This window comes from Zalophus californianus, chromosome 8, assembly GCF_009762305.2.
Source record: "Zalophus californianus isolate mZalCal1 chromosome 8, mZalCal1.pri.v2, whole genome shotgun sequence".
NCBI lineage: Eukaryota > Metazoa > Chordata > Mammalia > Carnivora > Otariidae > Zalophus > Zalophus californianus.
Window position 1 is genome coordinate 109,003,022 of NC_045602.1, and position 11,727 is coordinate 109,014,748.

Below are 11,727 nucleotides of genomic sequence, written 5' to 3' on the forward strand. Positions count from 1 at the left end.
GCGGGAAAGGCCTACAGCCCTGGGCAGTGAATAGGAGACCCGGCAGTTACGGTCATCCACAGCTTCACTGTCTTGGCTTCCGTCTCCCGTGGTGCCACTGAGCTCCCAACACTGCCGGAGGGATCAGGGAAAGGAAAAAGTAGCCGGTTTACCTGGAGTCTGACTGACCCAGGCGGCCGGTCACCCAAGGCACCTACACAACCCAGCGGAGGTGACCGGCAGCGACTCCCGCAACCCCACGGGGCGGGACTCCGCCGGCGCCTCCCGAGAGCCCCCGATGCCTCCCGCAGGATGCTCCCACTAGCGCGGTATCAAAACGGGAAGTTGCGAACAGTGGAATGAGAGGACGTCGCTCCCGGTGACGCCACTTCCGGCGCGCCGCCGTTCGGCGTGCCACTTCCGGCGCCGAGGTAGGCGGGTGGGGCGGGGTGGCCGTTAGGTGAGGCGTGCCATGAGGCCTCAGGCGCCTCTGCTGCCAACCGTGAGCGAGCTGTCGGCGCGCGCGCTCCGGTAAGGCGTGTGTGCGGCGGGGCGGGAACAGAAGCGCCCCCCTCAGGCGCCCGGCGGGGCCGAGACTGCGCTCCCTGCCGAAATCTACTTCGCGTCCTGGGTGTAGAGCGTTCGCCAGCCCGGGCCACCGCTGGCCTCTTCCCAGAAACCGGTTTTGTTTGTTTCCGTCTAAATTCGCGTCGGTTTTTATTTATCTTCCTGGCTAGGCTTGGAGACGGGCAGGAAGGTAGTGTGTGTGGAGGCGCATAATGCCAGGCACTGCGCTGAATGCTTTACTGATGCTTTTAAAGTCTTGCAACCCTCGCGTGTTTAGGGAGTTTGGGGGTTGCGGTGGAACCGGTAAAAAAAAAAAAAAAAAAGCCTTTTGGGAACTTGGACTGGTACTCTGAAAACCTCGGTTTACGTTTTTCCTTCCTCTTGCAGAATTCTTACTCTTGGCCGCCAATAAGCATTCGTCTCCCCTCTCCCTCACACCCTGCGGTGTTTTGTTTTGATACGGGTGTATGAATAGGTAATGGCAGAGTATGTAACCTTTTTTTAAAAAGACGATACAAATCAGAGGCGATTAAATGCCCTCAAAACCCCCACATACCGGTAGTTTGGACTTTAAATTTTGTAGAATTAAATTTAGGTTATCATGTAATCGGGATCGCAACACTTAAAAACCTAGTATTTGATGCAGTTTGAGCTAACTTCAGAAAAGTATATAAATTAGCATTCTGGATTCAGTACTTGATTTCTGCACTGGTATATAATTGCTGCACCAGTATATAATATAAAAAGGGACATTTGCATTTAGCACCAATTCCATCATAATGCTAGTTATTTTAGGTTCACTGCGGGCCGCTTAAGACGGCTCATTAATAATTGGGATAAAGTATATAGAAAGCACTTAGAGTAGTACCTGGTATCTAACCAACACTGGGTAATTATTAACTGACATTATTATAATGATGATGGTTATTTACAAAGTATCATACCAGGGGAAGGCAAAGTCGTTATGGTTTCTGTTTTTTTTTTTTTTTAATGTAGTCCTTATTGCGAAATACTTAATTTTCTCTTTTTACAGATCCACTTCACCTTTAGAATTAGCTTCACAAAATATTTACTTGTTTTATTCATATAACTTTGTGATTTTATGGTGGAAAAGTGCACAAATTACAAATATTTCCCCCATTTAAATGTCATTGTTTTTTAATCTTATCTACTGTCTCTTGAACTAGTGACAAAATAGTCATGATTTCATTACTGAAGTTGGTTTTGAATATTTTGAACAAAAACCAGATATTATTATTATTTTTTTTTTAGGAAGCTATAGAAGTAATCTGGAAAATGAAATCACTACTTTCAGTGCTTGGGGTAGGGCAGAGAGGCAGGCAAATTGGCACTGGTACAGTGCTGATTACCGGTACTGATAGTGCTGATAGCCAAATTTACGGGAAGCTCTACAGATTTTTTGCATTAAAAGAATGATTCCCATTAAGGGGGATCAACAAAATGCTGATGTGACTGTATTCCATATCCTACCCATTCTCCCTCCCTGGCAAGTAAGAGAATCATTTGAGCATATGCTCTTCTTGCTTTTTCCTGAAACAGGGACAGGGGCCAGGCAGTACTATAGCAGAATGACTGAAAATGTGGACTTAGGTGTCAGACTCAGACTTAAGTCACCACTCTTCACCTGCTCTGTGTGAGGCTTTGGAAAAATTAGGAGGCCCAGGAATATTGGTGACAAGATAAACATGAGGTCTGTTTCTTGGCAAATGTCTTGACTCTCGTTCTACCAGGACAAGCCAGAGTAGATACATATGAGAATGTTTTCACTTTGTCAAAGGAATATCAGATTTTAAGTGCAATGGAGTGTAAATTGCCAGTTGCTTAGTATGACATCTCAGCCCAAAACTCCCAATATATGTAACACACTGTTGTCACTTGCATACAATGACAGTTTTCTTTGTCTTCAGACTGTAGCTGTGTCAGTGTGTTATGATGCCGTCTCGTACCAACCTGGCTACTGGAATCCCCAGTAGTAAAGTGAAATACTCAAGGCTCTCCAGCACAGACGATGGCTACATTGACCTTCAGGTAAATGCGGCAGGGAGCTGATGAGACTGGCTGGCTCTGTTTCTGTTGAGTTAGCAGGAAGACCTTCCAGGTGGAGGATTTGCTAACTGTCCATGGGGATTAGAAGGAGCAGCAAGAAGGAAACTCATCTCTGAGACCCTTTCAACCATAGTTTGCAGAAGGAGGGGCCTTGGTAGAGCAGTTTCAAACAAATATAAAATATTGTTCATTTCTAAGAATTTTTAGTTGTAACGCCAGAGCCCAGTAGTTACGTATTTTATTTAGTTTTTTCTGGAAAATACTCAGGTTGTGTTTTGTTAAGTAGAATTTTTTTAAGGACTGTGTCATTGGTTCGTTTACACTTTAGTCAAAGCCAGTTCATCTTTTAAGGGAGAAACTAGCTGCTAAAGCCAGCAGATTGTGGGAATCTTCCTTCTTTCCTGATGTCATGAGATCCAGTTTATTAAAGGTATTCTTTGTGGCAAACAGTAAGTAAAACAGAATATTTGTTAAGTTTGTATTCTACCCTGATTCATTATTTATAAAATACTTAATGTGTAGCATCTCCTTTTGACCACTTCCCCTGAATAGTTTAGATGGAACCAGGGCTAAGGAGGAAGAGGCAGGAACCCATCCCTTTAAATATAAACAAATCAATGACTCTGCACTCTTCGGACCCATACTTGAAGGAGAGAAGTTTTTTTTTTTTGAAAGGACATCTGGGAAGCTTCCAGCCAGTTAGGTCAGGTACAGAAATGAGGCAAACCTTAGAAAGCTTGTCTCTGAATCTTAACTTTGAATTGAGCTTATTAACAAGTTAGGTTACTTGATCTATGGGGTGGGCAACTAGTGCTTTAGAAAAAGCTGTTTCTAAAATCTTTGACTGTATGCTAACTTAACTTTGAATGCCAGAAATCACTAGTTTTGTTTACTTCTCCACACCATCATACTCACTCTTGAATCCCTATAGATTAGTACAACCTTCCATGTGCCAAGCACTTAATAAATACATGCTTAATCAATGAATGACCGTTCAAGTGTCTTTTGTTTTTGTAAGAAAATATTTTCTTATGGTGAATGGTATGTGGAATGAGATTAGAAGTAGAAAGAGTAACATTCTGCTGGAACTCTTCTGAGTGATTGTTAGAGCAATAACTAGAGCTTCACTTCCTGTTTGTCCCTTGCCTTTCTCTCCCAGAGCTCTAGTGAGTAGGACTTCCTTCAAGACACACAAAGCATCCACCTTGGTTCTTATTATCCTCCTTGCTTTAAAGTGTCTCAGTCCTGGTATTTTCATAATGTGCCTTTTTTGTTTATTTCTCTTCCAGTTTAAGAAGAGCCCTCCTAAGATCCCATATAAGGCCATTGCGCTTGCTACAGTGCTGTTTTTGATTGGCGCCTTTCTCATAATCATAGGCTCCCTTCTGCTGGCTGGCTATATCAGCAAAGGGGTAAGTTGAAGGGTTTGTGGGACTGTGCCATGAAATCTTTAAAGTGTGAGTCTGGGCCCTATTGTTTTATATTCATATCTAGTACAGGATTTGCCAGCAGAAAGAAGAAAAGAGTTTTCTTTCAGATTTTGTTCTCTGATAACAAAGCATATGTTTCTTTTTTTGAGCAAGAACATGCATGTCCCACAGTTTCTGTGAGGTGTGTGGGGGCAGGTAGGCGCATTTTCCCTCTGAGATGTTGAGCAATCTTCACTGTCATAGTTTAGAACAGCAAAGCTGAGCCTTGTATTGAGGATTCCTGATTGATAACGGCTGTACCTGGAGTAGAATGTGTTGTTGCAGTTTTGCAGTGCCACAGAAACAGTGAGGCTTCTATAGGTCTGGGGGCACTGACCAAACCAGGACTTGTGACTTATGAGTCTGATCCCTCTTACATTGAGTTTGGTTGGAGTTCTTGTTATGTTTCCGAGTGTTATCTTCAAAACCTAAAGTGTTGGGTGGTTCTTTTTCTTGGGCTATATACATACTAATAGACAGTGCCCAAGTTGATCTGAACTAATAATGATCACAAGTCATGTCTGTTCTTCAACACACACCAGGCCACGGGATGATGGTCATATTGTTCTGCAGAGGGAACACAGCCAACATCTGAAAAACTGGACACTATAGAAATTGGGAATAGTAGCACTGTTGCAATAAAATGGCTGCATATGGTTTTTAAGAAGTGAATCTGATTTGTCTTTGTTTCTTATCTATTTAAAATTATTATATGGTCACCAGGTGTTTACTTGGTGCAATCTGTGTTTGAACATCTAGCTTCAGGACCGTGCCTTCAGTTAACTTTCATTACAGTATGCAGTATGCAGTATCAATTCCAGAGGACTCTGTTAATGATATTATGAATACTGAGAGTGGACATGACATCCACATGCAGCAAATATCATTTTACCTTGTGTGGTTTATAAAAGACTGCTTTATAAATAAAGATGTTAAGAGAATCACTAATAAATTTTGTTTTTTCGGTTTGGAGTTTTTTCACTTTTATTACAGATATTTCAAACAAAACAGAAGTAAATGAAATAATGTATTAAACCCCTGTGTGTCTACCACTCATCATCAACAGTTATAAACATTTTGCTTCATGTATTCCCCCACCTTTTTTTCCTGTGTATGAAACCAAATACCAGATTTACATTTTGCTGGTATTCTTTTTGTTTTTGTCTTTTTTTTTTTGAGAGAGAGCGCATGAGAGTGGTGGAGGGCAGAGGGAGAGGAGAGAGAGAATCTTGTGGAGGGCAGAGGGAGAGGAGAGAGAGAGAATCTTAAGCAGGCTCCATACCCAGCATGGAGCCCAGTCTCACAACCCTGAGCTCATGTCGAGTCGAAATCAAGAGTCTGATGCTTAACTGACTGAGCCACCCAGGCACCTCTATTTTGCTGGTATTCTCAAGTAGCATCTTCAGTATGCATCTGTAACAGTTTTTATATATAAGTTTACAGGTGCTATATTAATATCTTTGACCTTGACTTCATATTTTTGTTAGATTTAGAGACTTACTTAGATTCAGGTTTAGTTTTGTTTTAGAAAGAATATTTCATAGGAGGTGCTGTGTATTTGTTACGGCAGGTTGGTTTTGAAACTTCGATGTTAATCAGAATCATCTGGCAGGCTTGTTAACACAGATTCCTTGGTTCCATTCCCAGAGATTCCAGTTCTGTAGGTGGGTGGTGAGAATCTGCATTTCTGACAAGTTCCCAGGTAATGCTGGTGGTCCGTCAACCACATTTTGAGAACCATTGCTGTAACATTACATAAGCCCACATTGGGCTCCCTGCTCAGCAGGGAGCCTGCTTCTCCCTCTGCCTGCCATTCCCCCTGCTTGTGCACACATGCTCTCTCTCTCTCTCTCTCTCTCTGACAAATAAATAAAATCTTTGAAAAAAACGAGATTTTTAGATTGGGTTTACCTTAGATGAGGGAAAGCTTAAAATTAATGGGAAAAATCACAAAGGAAAAGGAGGATAAATTTAACTGTATAAACATTTAAAACTATACCTAAAAACAAGGCAGAGCAATTTTATGAGTGGATTCATTCATTTAATACATTTATATTTTGGGCACAGCTGGGGATCCAGGGATGAACAAAGTCCCTGCCCTCCTGGAACTCCCCAAATAGTTGAAGCCCTATTGATAAAAACACTAAACACCATTTCTTCCTCTTTGACCTGTGAATTGTACTCATGGGAATATACACTAGAATCTGAAAGGCCAAGGAAAACAATGGAGTTTATTGTGGTATTCTGTACAGTTACAAAAAGTGAGAGACAAAGTATCCAACAGTTGGTAGGAAACTGTGGTGCATCCCTTACAGTGGAATGATAGACACCATTAGTTGGCATATAACGTGTTAGTTTCAGGTGTACAACATGATTCAGTATGTCTATATTGCAAAATGATCACAATAAGTCTAGTTAACATCCATCACCACACAGTTAGAATTTTTTTTTCTTGTGATGAGAACTTTTAAGATCTGCTCTCAGCAACTTGCTAATACACAATACAGTATTATTAGCTAAGTCACCATGCTGTTCATTGCATCTCCAGAACTTACTTGTTTTGTAACTGAAAGTTTGTACCTTCTGACTATCTTCACCCATTTTGCCTATCTCCCACCCCCAGTGCAGAACTTTTCATAATATTTTGGCAGTTGCTTGTTAACACTAAGAGACTAAAACAAGGCAAAGGGTATGGTGTGTTCACAACTAGAAACTAGAATGGAGAAAAGAAGGAAATAAACGAAATATCTATGGATGAAGATGGACAATTTATTTACTTTATAATTTTTAGTGCTTTGCAGTTTTGCTACATTTTTTTTAAGATTTCATTTATTTACTTGAGAGAGAGATAGGAAGAACAGGAACACAAGCAAGGGGAGTGGGAGAGGGAGAAGCAGGCTTCCCGCTGAGCAGGGATCCCGATGTGGGGCTCAATCCCAGGACGCTGGGACCATGACCTGAGCCGAAGGCAGACGCTTAAGGACTGAGCCCCCCAAGCGCCCCTAGTTTTTCTACATTTTATAGTCAGGAGGAAAAGAGATGTAAACCTGTTTCGTTGGTAGCATACTATCCAAAGGAAATGCTCTGAAGAGTGTAAAATACTGATGTATGGGTTGAACCTATGGTTTTGTTTTATTTTAAAATTGGTAATTTGTATGGTACTAATGTGTTTGCCTCTTCCGCCACCAGGGGGCAGACCGGGCTGTTCCCGTCCTGATCATTGGCATCCTGGTGTTCCTGCCAGGATTTTACCACCTTCGCATCGCCTACTATGCATCCAAAGGCTACCGGGGTTACTCCTATGATGACATTCCAGATTTTGATGACTAGCACCAACCCTTAACCCTGAGGAGAAGAGTCACAGATGGGACTGAGACCAGCTTTAAGATATTGAGCGGAAACTGGCTAAGGGCTAAGGAGTTCTGCAGTTTGCGATGTTAAACAAAAGAATGGCCATCCTCAAGATGTCAACTGAGCTTACAATTACAAATTAACTAATTAGGACATGCTCTATTTTTCATCTCCTGGCTCTGGCAAAAGCTGACAAGTTTTTCCACACGAATATGTATCTTGGAAGAGTAGCGGTGTTAATGGTGTGGGAAAGCAGGAGGTTACCCTGTAGTGGAGAGTGTTACTGCTGCCACCCTTTTTAGAGTTCAGCATTTCTTTTAAATCGTCCTCATTGTCAGTTCTGGTAGCAAATGGAAAAATTTAATATGTCAAATTTCTTATTACTCGTAATTTATCTTGAAAACATCTAAGTATCTTACCCCTACACTCATCTCTCACTTTGTGTGCTAGTGGAAGACCTTGGCAAACCAAATGTCAGTGTGGGTGCATCTGTAATATTTTTTACTTGCTTTCTAATTAACAGCAGCCAGGACTTTTTTAAATCTCAGAGCAAGTTTCCAGAAGGTAAACACCTCTGTTCACCAATCCTTGGTCAGCTTTGATTTGGTCCACCAGTAAGTTGGCCAACATAATTTGGGTTATTCTGTTCTTCATAGATCAAGATGTTCTGTATATCGTGCCTTTAAGGACTGGACTTTGGCTGTTTCCTAAGGAAAAAATGTAGATAAGTGATTGTTATTTAGAGATTATAAACCTGTTGTTAGCACCTTGCATTATGATGTCATTCTGCTGAAAACTGCAAGACTCAACCTGGATTCCTAGATGGACTAGACTGCCTTAGTTTGATTCTGTTTCCTAGCTTGCATGAAGTGACATATTCAAAAGAAATTAAAATGCCAAAATCTAAACCTAGACTTAAAGTGAGTTAATTTCAAGTATATTTCAGAAAACATTTTAATGATTATATGAGATCTTTGATCCCAGTACCCAGGGCCATCTTCATATTTAGATAACTGGCCTTGTGGGTCAGACTGCATTTCAGTTGTCCTCTTACTATGAGCTTATGGACGTGGGCGACTAGAAGCCTGGAAGGGCCATCATCTGACATTTGGAGGGCTCTGGGTGGAACAAGTTTATTGGGGATGAATTCACTTTTGGATGTGTTAAATTGTAGATGTGTACTCTACATCCACATGGAACTGTTGAGTAGGCAATTGGAAAGCATGGATCTGGAGTTCAGGAGAGAGTCTAGGCCAGGGCTAGAAATCAGGGAGTCATTATGGGGACCATATCTAAAAACTGAATGATACCACTCACAGAGTGAGTGCATATGAGAAAAACACCTATGACTCAGGAAATGAGGGACGGCGGGGGTGGGGGGTGACCTGGAGCAACCTCCAAAGTTAGGTGCATTTGGTAATGGGAGAGGAGGCTGGGGAGCCCAGTACTCTAATTGAAGTTCCTGGGTCTTGACACTGAAGATGTAAAGAGATCTATAAAGCTTTATCATGGGAACTGTTTGTAAAGCAAAACTCAGACCACAAGGTTTTGTCTAAACCAAATTATTTGGTCTTTTTTTTTTTTTTTTTAGATTTTATTTATTGGAGAGAGAACGAGCAAGAAGAGAGAGAGGGGAAACAGACTCCCCACTGAGCGCAGAGCCTGAGCAGTGCTCAATCCCAGGACCCTGAGATCATGACCTGGGCTGAAGTCAGATGCTTAACTGACTGAGCCACCCAGGCACCCCTATTTGGTCCTTTTTATAAGGGTAATGATGCTTCTGGTAAGGGGAGAATGCTCAAAATGGAACTGAAGGCCATAAAATGAGAAGTAAGCATCTTGCGATAGAAGGTAAAAACATTTGCTCCCCGACCCATTCTCTAAGGTTGTCTAGTGAAGTTTCTTATACACCCATCTAGAAGTGTTCTAAGCACATAAACATATCCTTTTTAAAACTCAGACTTCCATTGTATATTTCTATACTTTACCTTTTTTAAAATTTTTTTATTGTTATGTGAATCACCATACATTACATCATTAGTTCTTGATGCAGTGTCCCATGAGTCATTGTTTGTGCATAACACCCAGTGCCCCACGCAGAATGTGCCCTCCTTAATACCCATCACCGGGCTAACCCATCCCCCCTATAATTCCCCTTTTTTTCACTTATTCTGTTTGCTATTTCTTTCCATATCCATGGAGATCAGCCATATTCTTTTAAAAAATCTACCCTAGAATATAGTTTTACAAGCTGTGCATGTAGTCCTAGGGTCCCAAGAGCAGAGACCATAAAAGTCCTAATCCTCCCCTCTGATGTCCTCTAACAAATGGCCCTTGCTGTTCTATGTGAACATTCAGGCTCATAATCTCATTCCAGGTGGGATTGTTTATTCAAGCCTTATTCGTTTGGGTTTTTAAAGATTTTATATATTTATTTTGAGACAGCGAGCAGGGGGAGGGGAGGAGACAGAGGGAGAAAGAATCTCAAGCAGACTCCACGCTCAGCGCAGAGCCCAACGTGGAGCTCGATCTCAACACCCTGAGATCACCACCTGAGTCAAGAGTCAGACGTTTGACTGACTAAGCCACCCAGGTGCCCCTCAAGTATTGTTTATTAAGATAAAATCAGACTCTGTAACTTTGCATTGACAGTAAGTGTGTATTTTGGTTATTCATAAAAAACATCTAAACGTTTGTAACAACAGTGAATGTTTCTTGAAACCTTTGCCAGATGTGCCAAGCACTTTTATTACATACTGTTTGATTTTAATCCTTGGAAAAAACCCAAGTTGGATAATATTCTTAGGTAATAGGTCGGACATTTGGGACTCAAGGCAAAGCCTGAATTCCCCTTACCAAATATGAAAGCCCAAGTACCTTTAAGGGCCGGGCAAGTAAAGAAGGGGTGGGGGTGGGCAGAGCCATAGACAGTAGTGGGGACCTAAGTCAATTGTTAAATGTATATTTTATGTAAAAGCAGCCTCCCCCCGCCCCCACTGTTGGCTAAGCCAAGTGCTCTAGCTTTATAAGGATTTTCTTACTTGCAACAACTGTTAGACCTCTCGTTCATCATTTCCAAGACTAAAAATCCTCCGGGGTTGCATCAGCTGTTCTATGTATGATGGAGATTCAGACCGGTTGCCTCTGGATAAGCTTCCCCTGGTCAGTGCGCTCGCCGCATATTGACTGATTCCTTCTGCCAGGTTTTGTGAGGTGCTAAAGGCATAACAGGAAAAATTGGGCATGGTCAGCGAAGAGCAGAGTTTGCAAACTAGTGAACACAGATGTCGGCCTGCATTTTGTTTTTAAAAATGGAAGGGTTCACATTTTGATTTGGGGGTTTTCTTGAAAAATCACTAGATTTTTCTTCCATGCTGAGACGCTACAACCACCTGAAGCAACGTAGTAAAGCAGCTTCGTCTGAGCAGAATTCTCCAGTTCACCACAGTCCTCACCGTTGCTTGGCTACTTGTGTGCTCAACCTGCTAATTGTTTTTGTTAAGGGCAAGAGTGTGTCTTAGGGTCCCACAAAGTCCAGCACAGTGTTTGGGGGCACTTCAGTTTATTAAATGAAGAACCAAAGTTCAAAGTGCATTTCCATCCCAGGATGCTATGTTATGTTCCTTGGAGGTGTGGACAGTTGGGCTGGTACTGTTCGATTCAGATGGTCCTAAATGACCCTCCCGTCAGCTGCCTGGCAGGCCGGCTTCTCCTCAGACTGGTTGGTGCCACCTGGTGAGTCCAGTCTCCGCCTGGCACCCTCTGCTCAGGCCGTTGAGCCCAGTTCACAACCACCTGCACGTTCCGTCTGGCGGGGTCCTGGGGTGTCCCTGCCGGCACAAAAGAGCCTTCTGTTACTGATTCAATGAGGGAAGCTGGTCAAGGGACAGTTTTGACCTTCAAAGTGTTATAAACCAAATTAATTCACCTTAGTGTCTTGTGTCATCTAAACTCCTTATCTCGAGGCTTCTCTCCTGGACATGATCCCCCAGGCTCCTGGCCTCATGAGTTCAGTTAGGTTTAGTGCCAGGCTGGGAAGGGTAGAGTCCTATTAGCTGTGAGGAGTTGGGCAAATCGAGTCTGGAGCCTCAATTTCCTTATAAGGTGGGGATGAGCCAGTTCCCACCTTCGAGGGTAAATGTGAGGATTAAATAAAACCGTGTGGGAGGGCGCTTCCCACACAGCCTGGCACCCAGTAAGTGCTCAGTTAATGGAAGCTGCTGTTTGAGGAAGTGAAGACGGTCAGTCCTTTGGCTTCAGGGAGTAGGTCCTCGGGTGAAGCTCAGGAGGGGAG

General features: G+C 42.5%; 1 protein-coding gene across 10 annotated transcripts; it reads left to right on the forward strand.

Moving 5' to 3' along the window:
• The first annotated feature begins 374 nt into the window (after nt 1-374).
• Nucleotides 375-8,341, forward strand: TMEM230 (transmembrane protein 230). Of its 10 annotated transcripts, none has more exons than XM_027621723.1 (6): nt 398-510; nt 934-1,021; nt 2,475-2,595; nt 3,903-4,025; nt 5,730-5,784; nt 7,272-8,341. In XM_027621723.1, the coding sequence occupies exons 3-6, from the start codon at nt 2,497-2,499 to the stop codon at nt 7,385-7,387; spliced, it is 393 nt and encodes a 130-aa protein (XP_027477524.1). In that variant the 5' UTR covers nt 398-510; nt 934-1,021; nt 2,475-2,496; the 3' UTR covers nt 7,388-8,341. The 10 variants fall into 10 exon arrangements, with proteins under 10 accessions (XP_027477532.1, XP_027477522.1, XP_027477531.1 ...); XM_027621724.1 differs by lacking the exon at nt 398-510 and adding an exon at nt 542-661; XM_027621722.1 differs by lacking the exon at nt 398-510 and adding an exon at nt 580-736.
• The last annotated feature ends 3,386 nt before the right edge of the window (nt 8,342-11,727 follow it).

What these genes read in the sequence shown, in the direction of transcription:
- TMEM230 (XM_027621721.1), top strand. Translation starts at nt 2,497, where the DNA reads ATGATGCCGTCTCGTACCAACCTGGCTACTGGAATCCCCAGTAGTAAA. An exon ending in CTGGCTATATCAGCAAAGGG is followed by an intron (nt 4,026 to 5,729) that starts GTAAGTTGAAGG and finishes TTCCATTCCCAG; the next exon opens with AGATTCCAGTTCTGTAGGTG. An exon ending in CATTTCTGACAAGTTCCCAG is followed by an intron (nt 5,785 to 7,271) that starts GTAATGCTGGTG and finishes TTCCGCCACCAG; the next exon opens with GGGGCAGACCGGGCTGTTCC.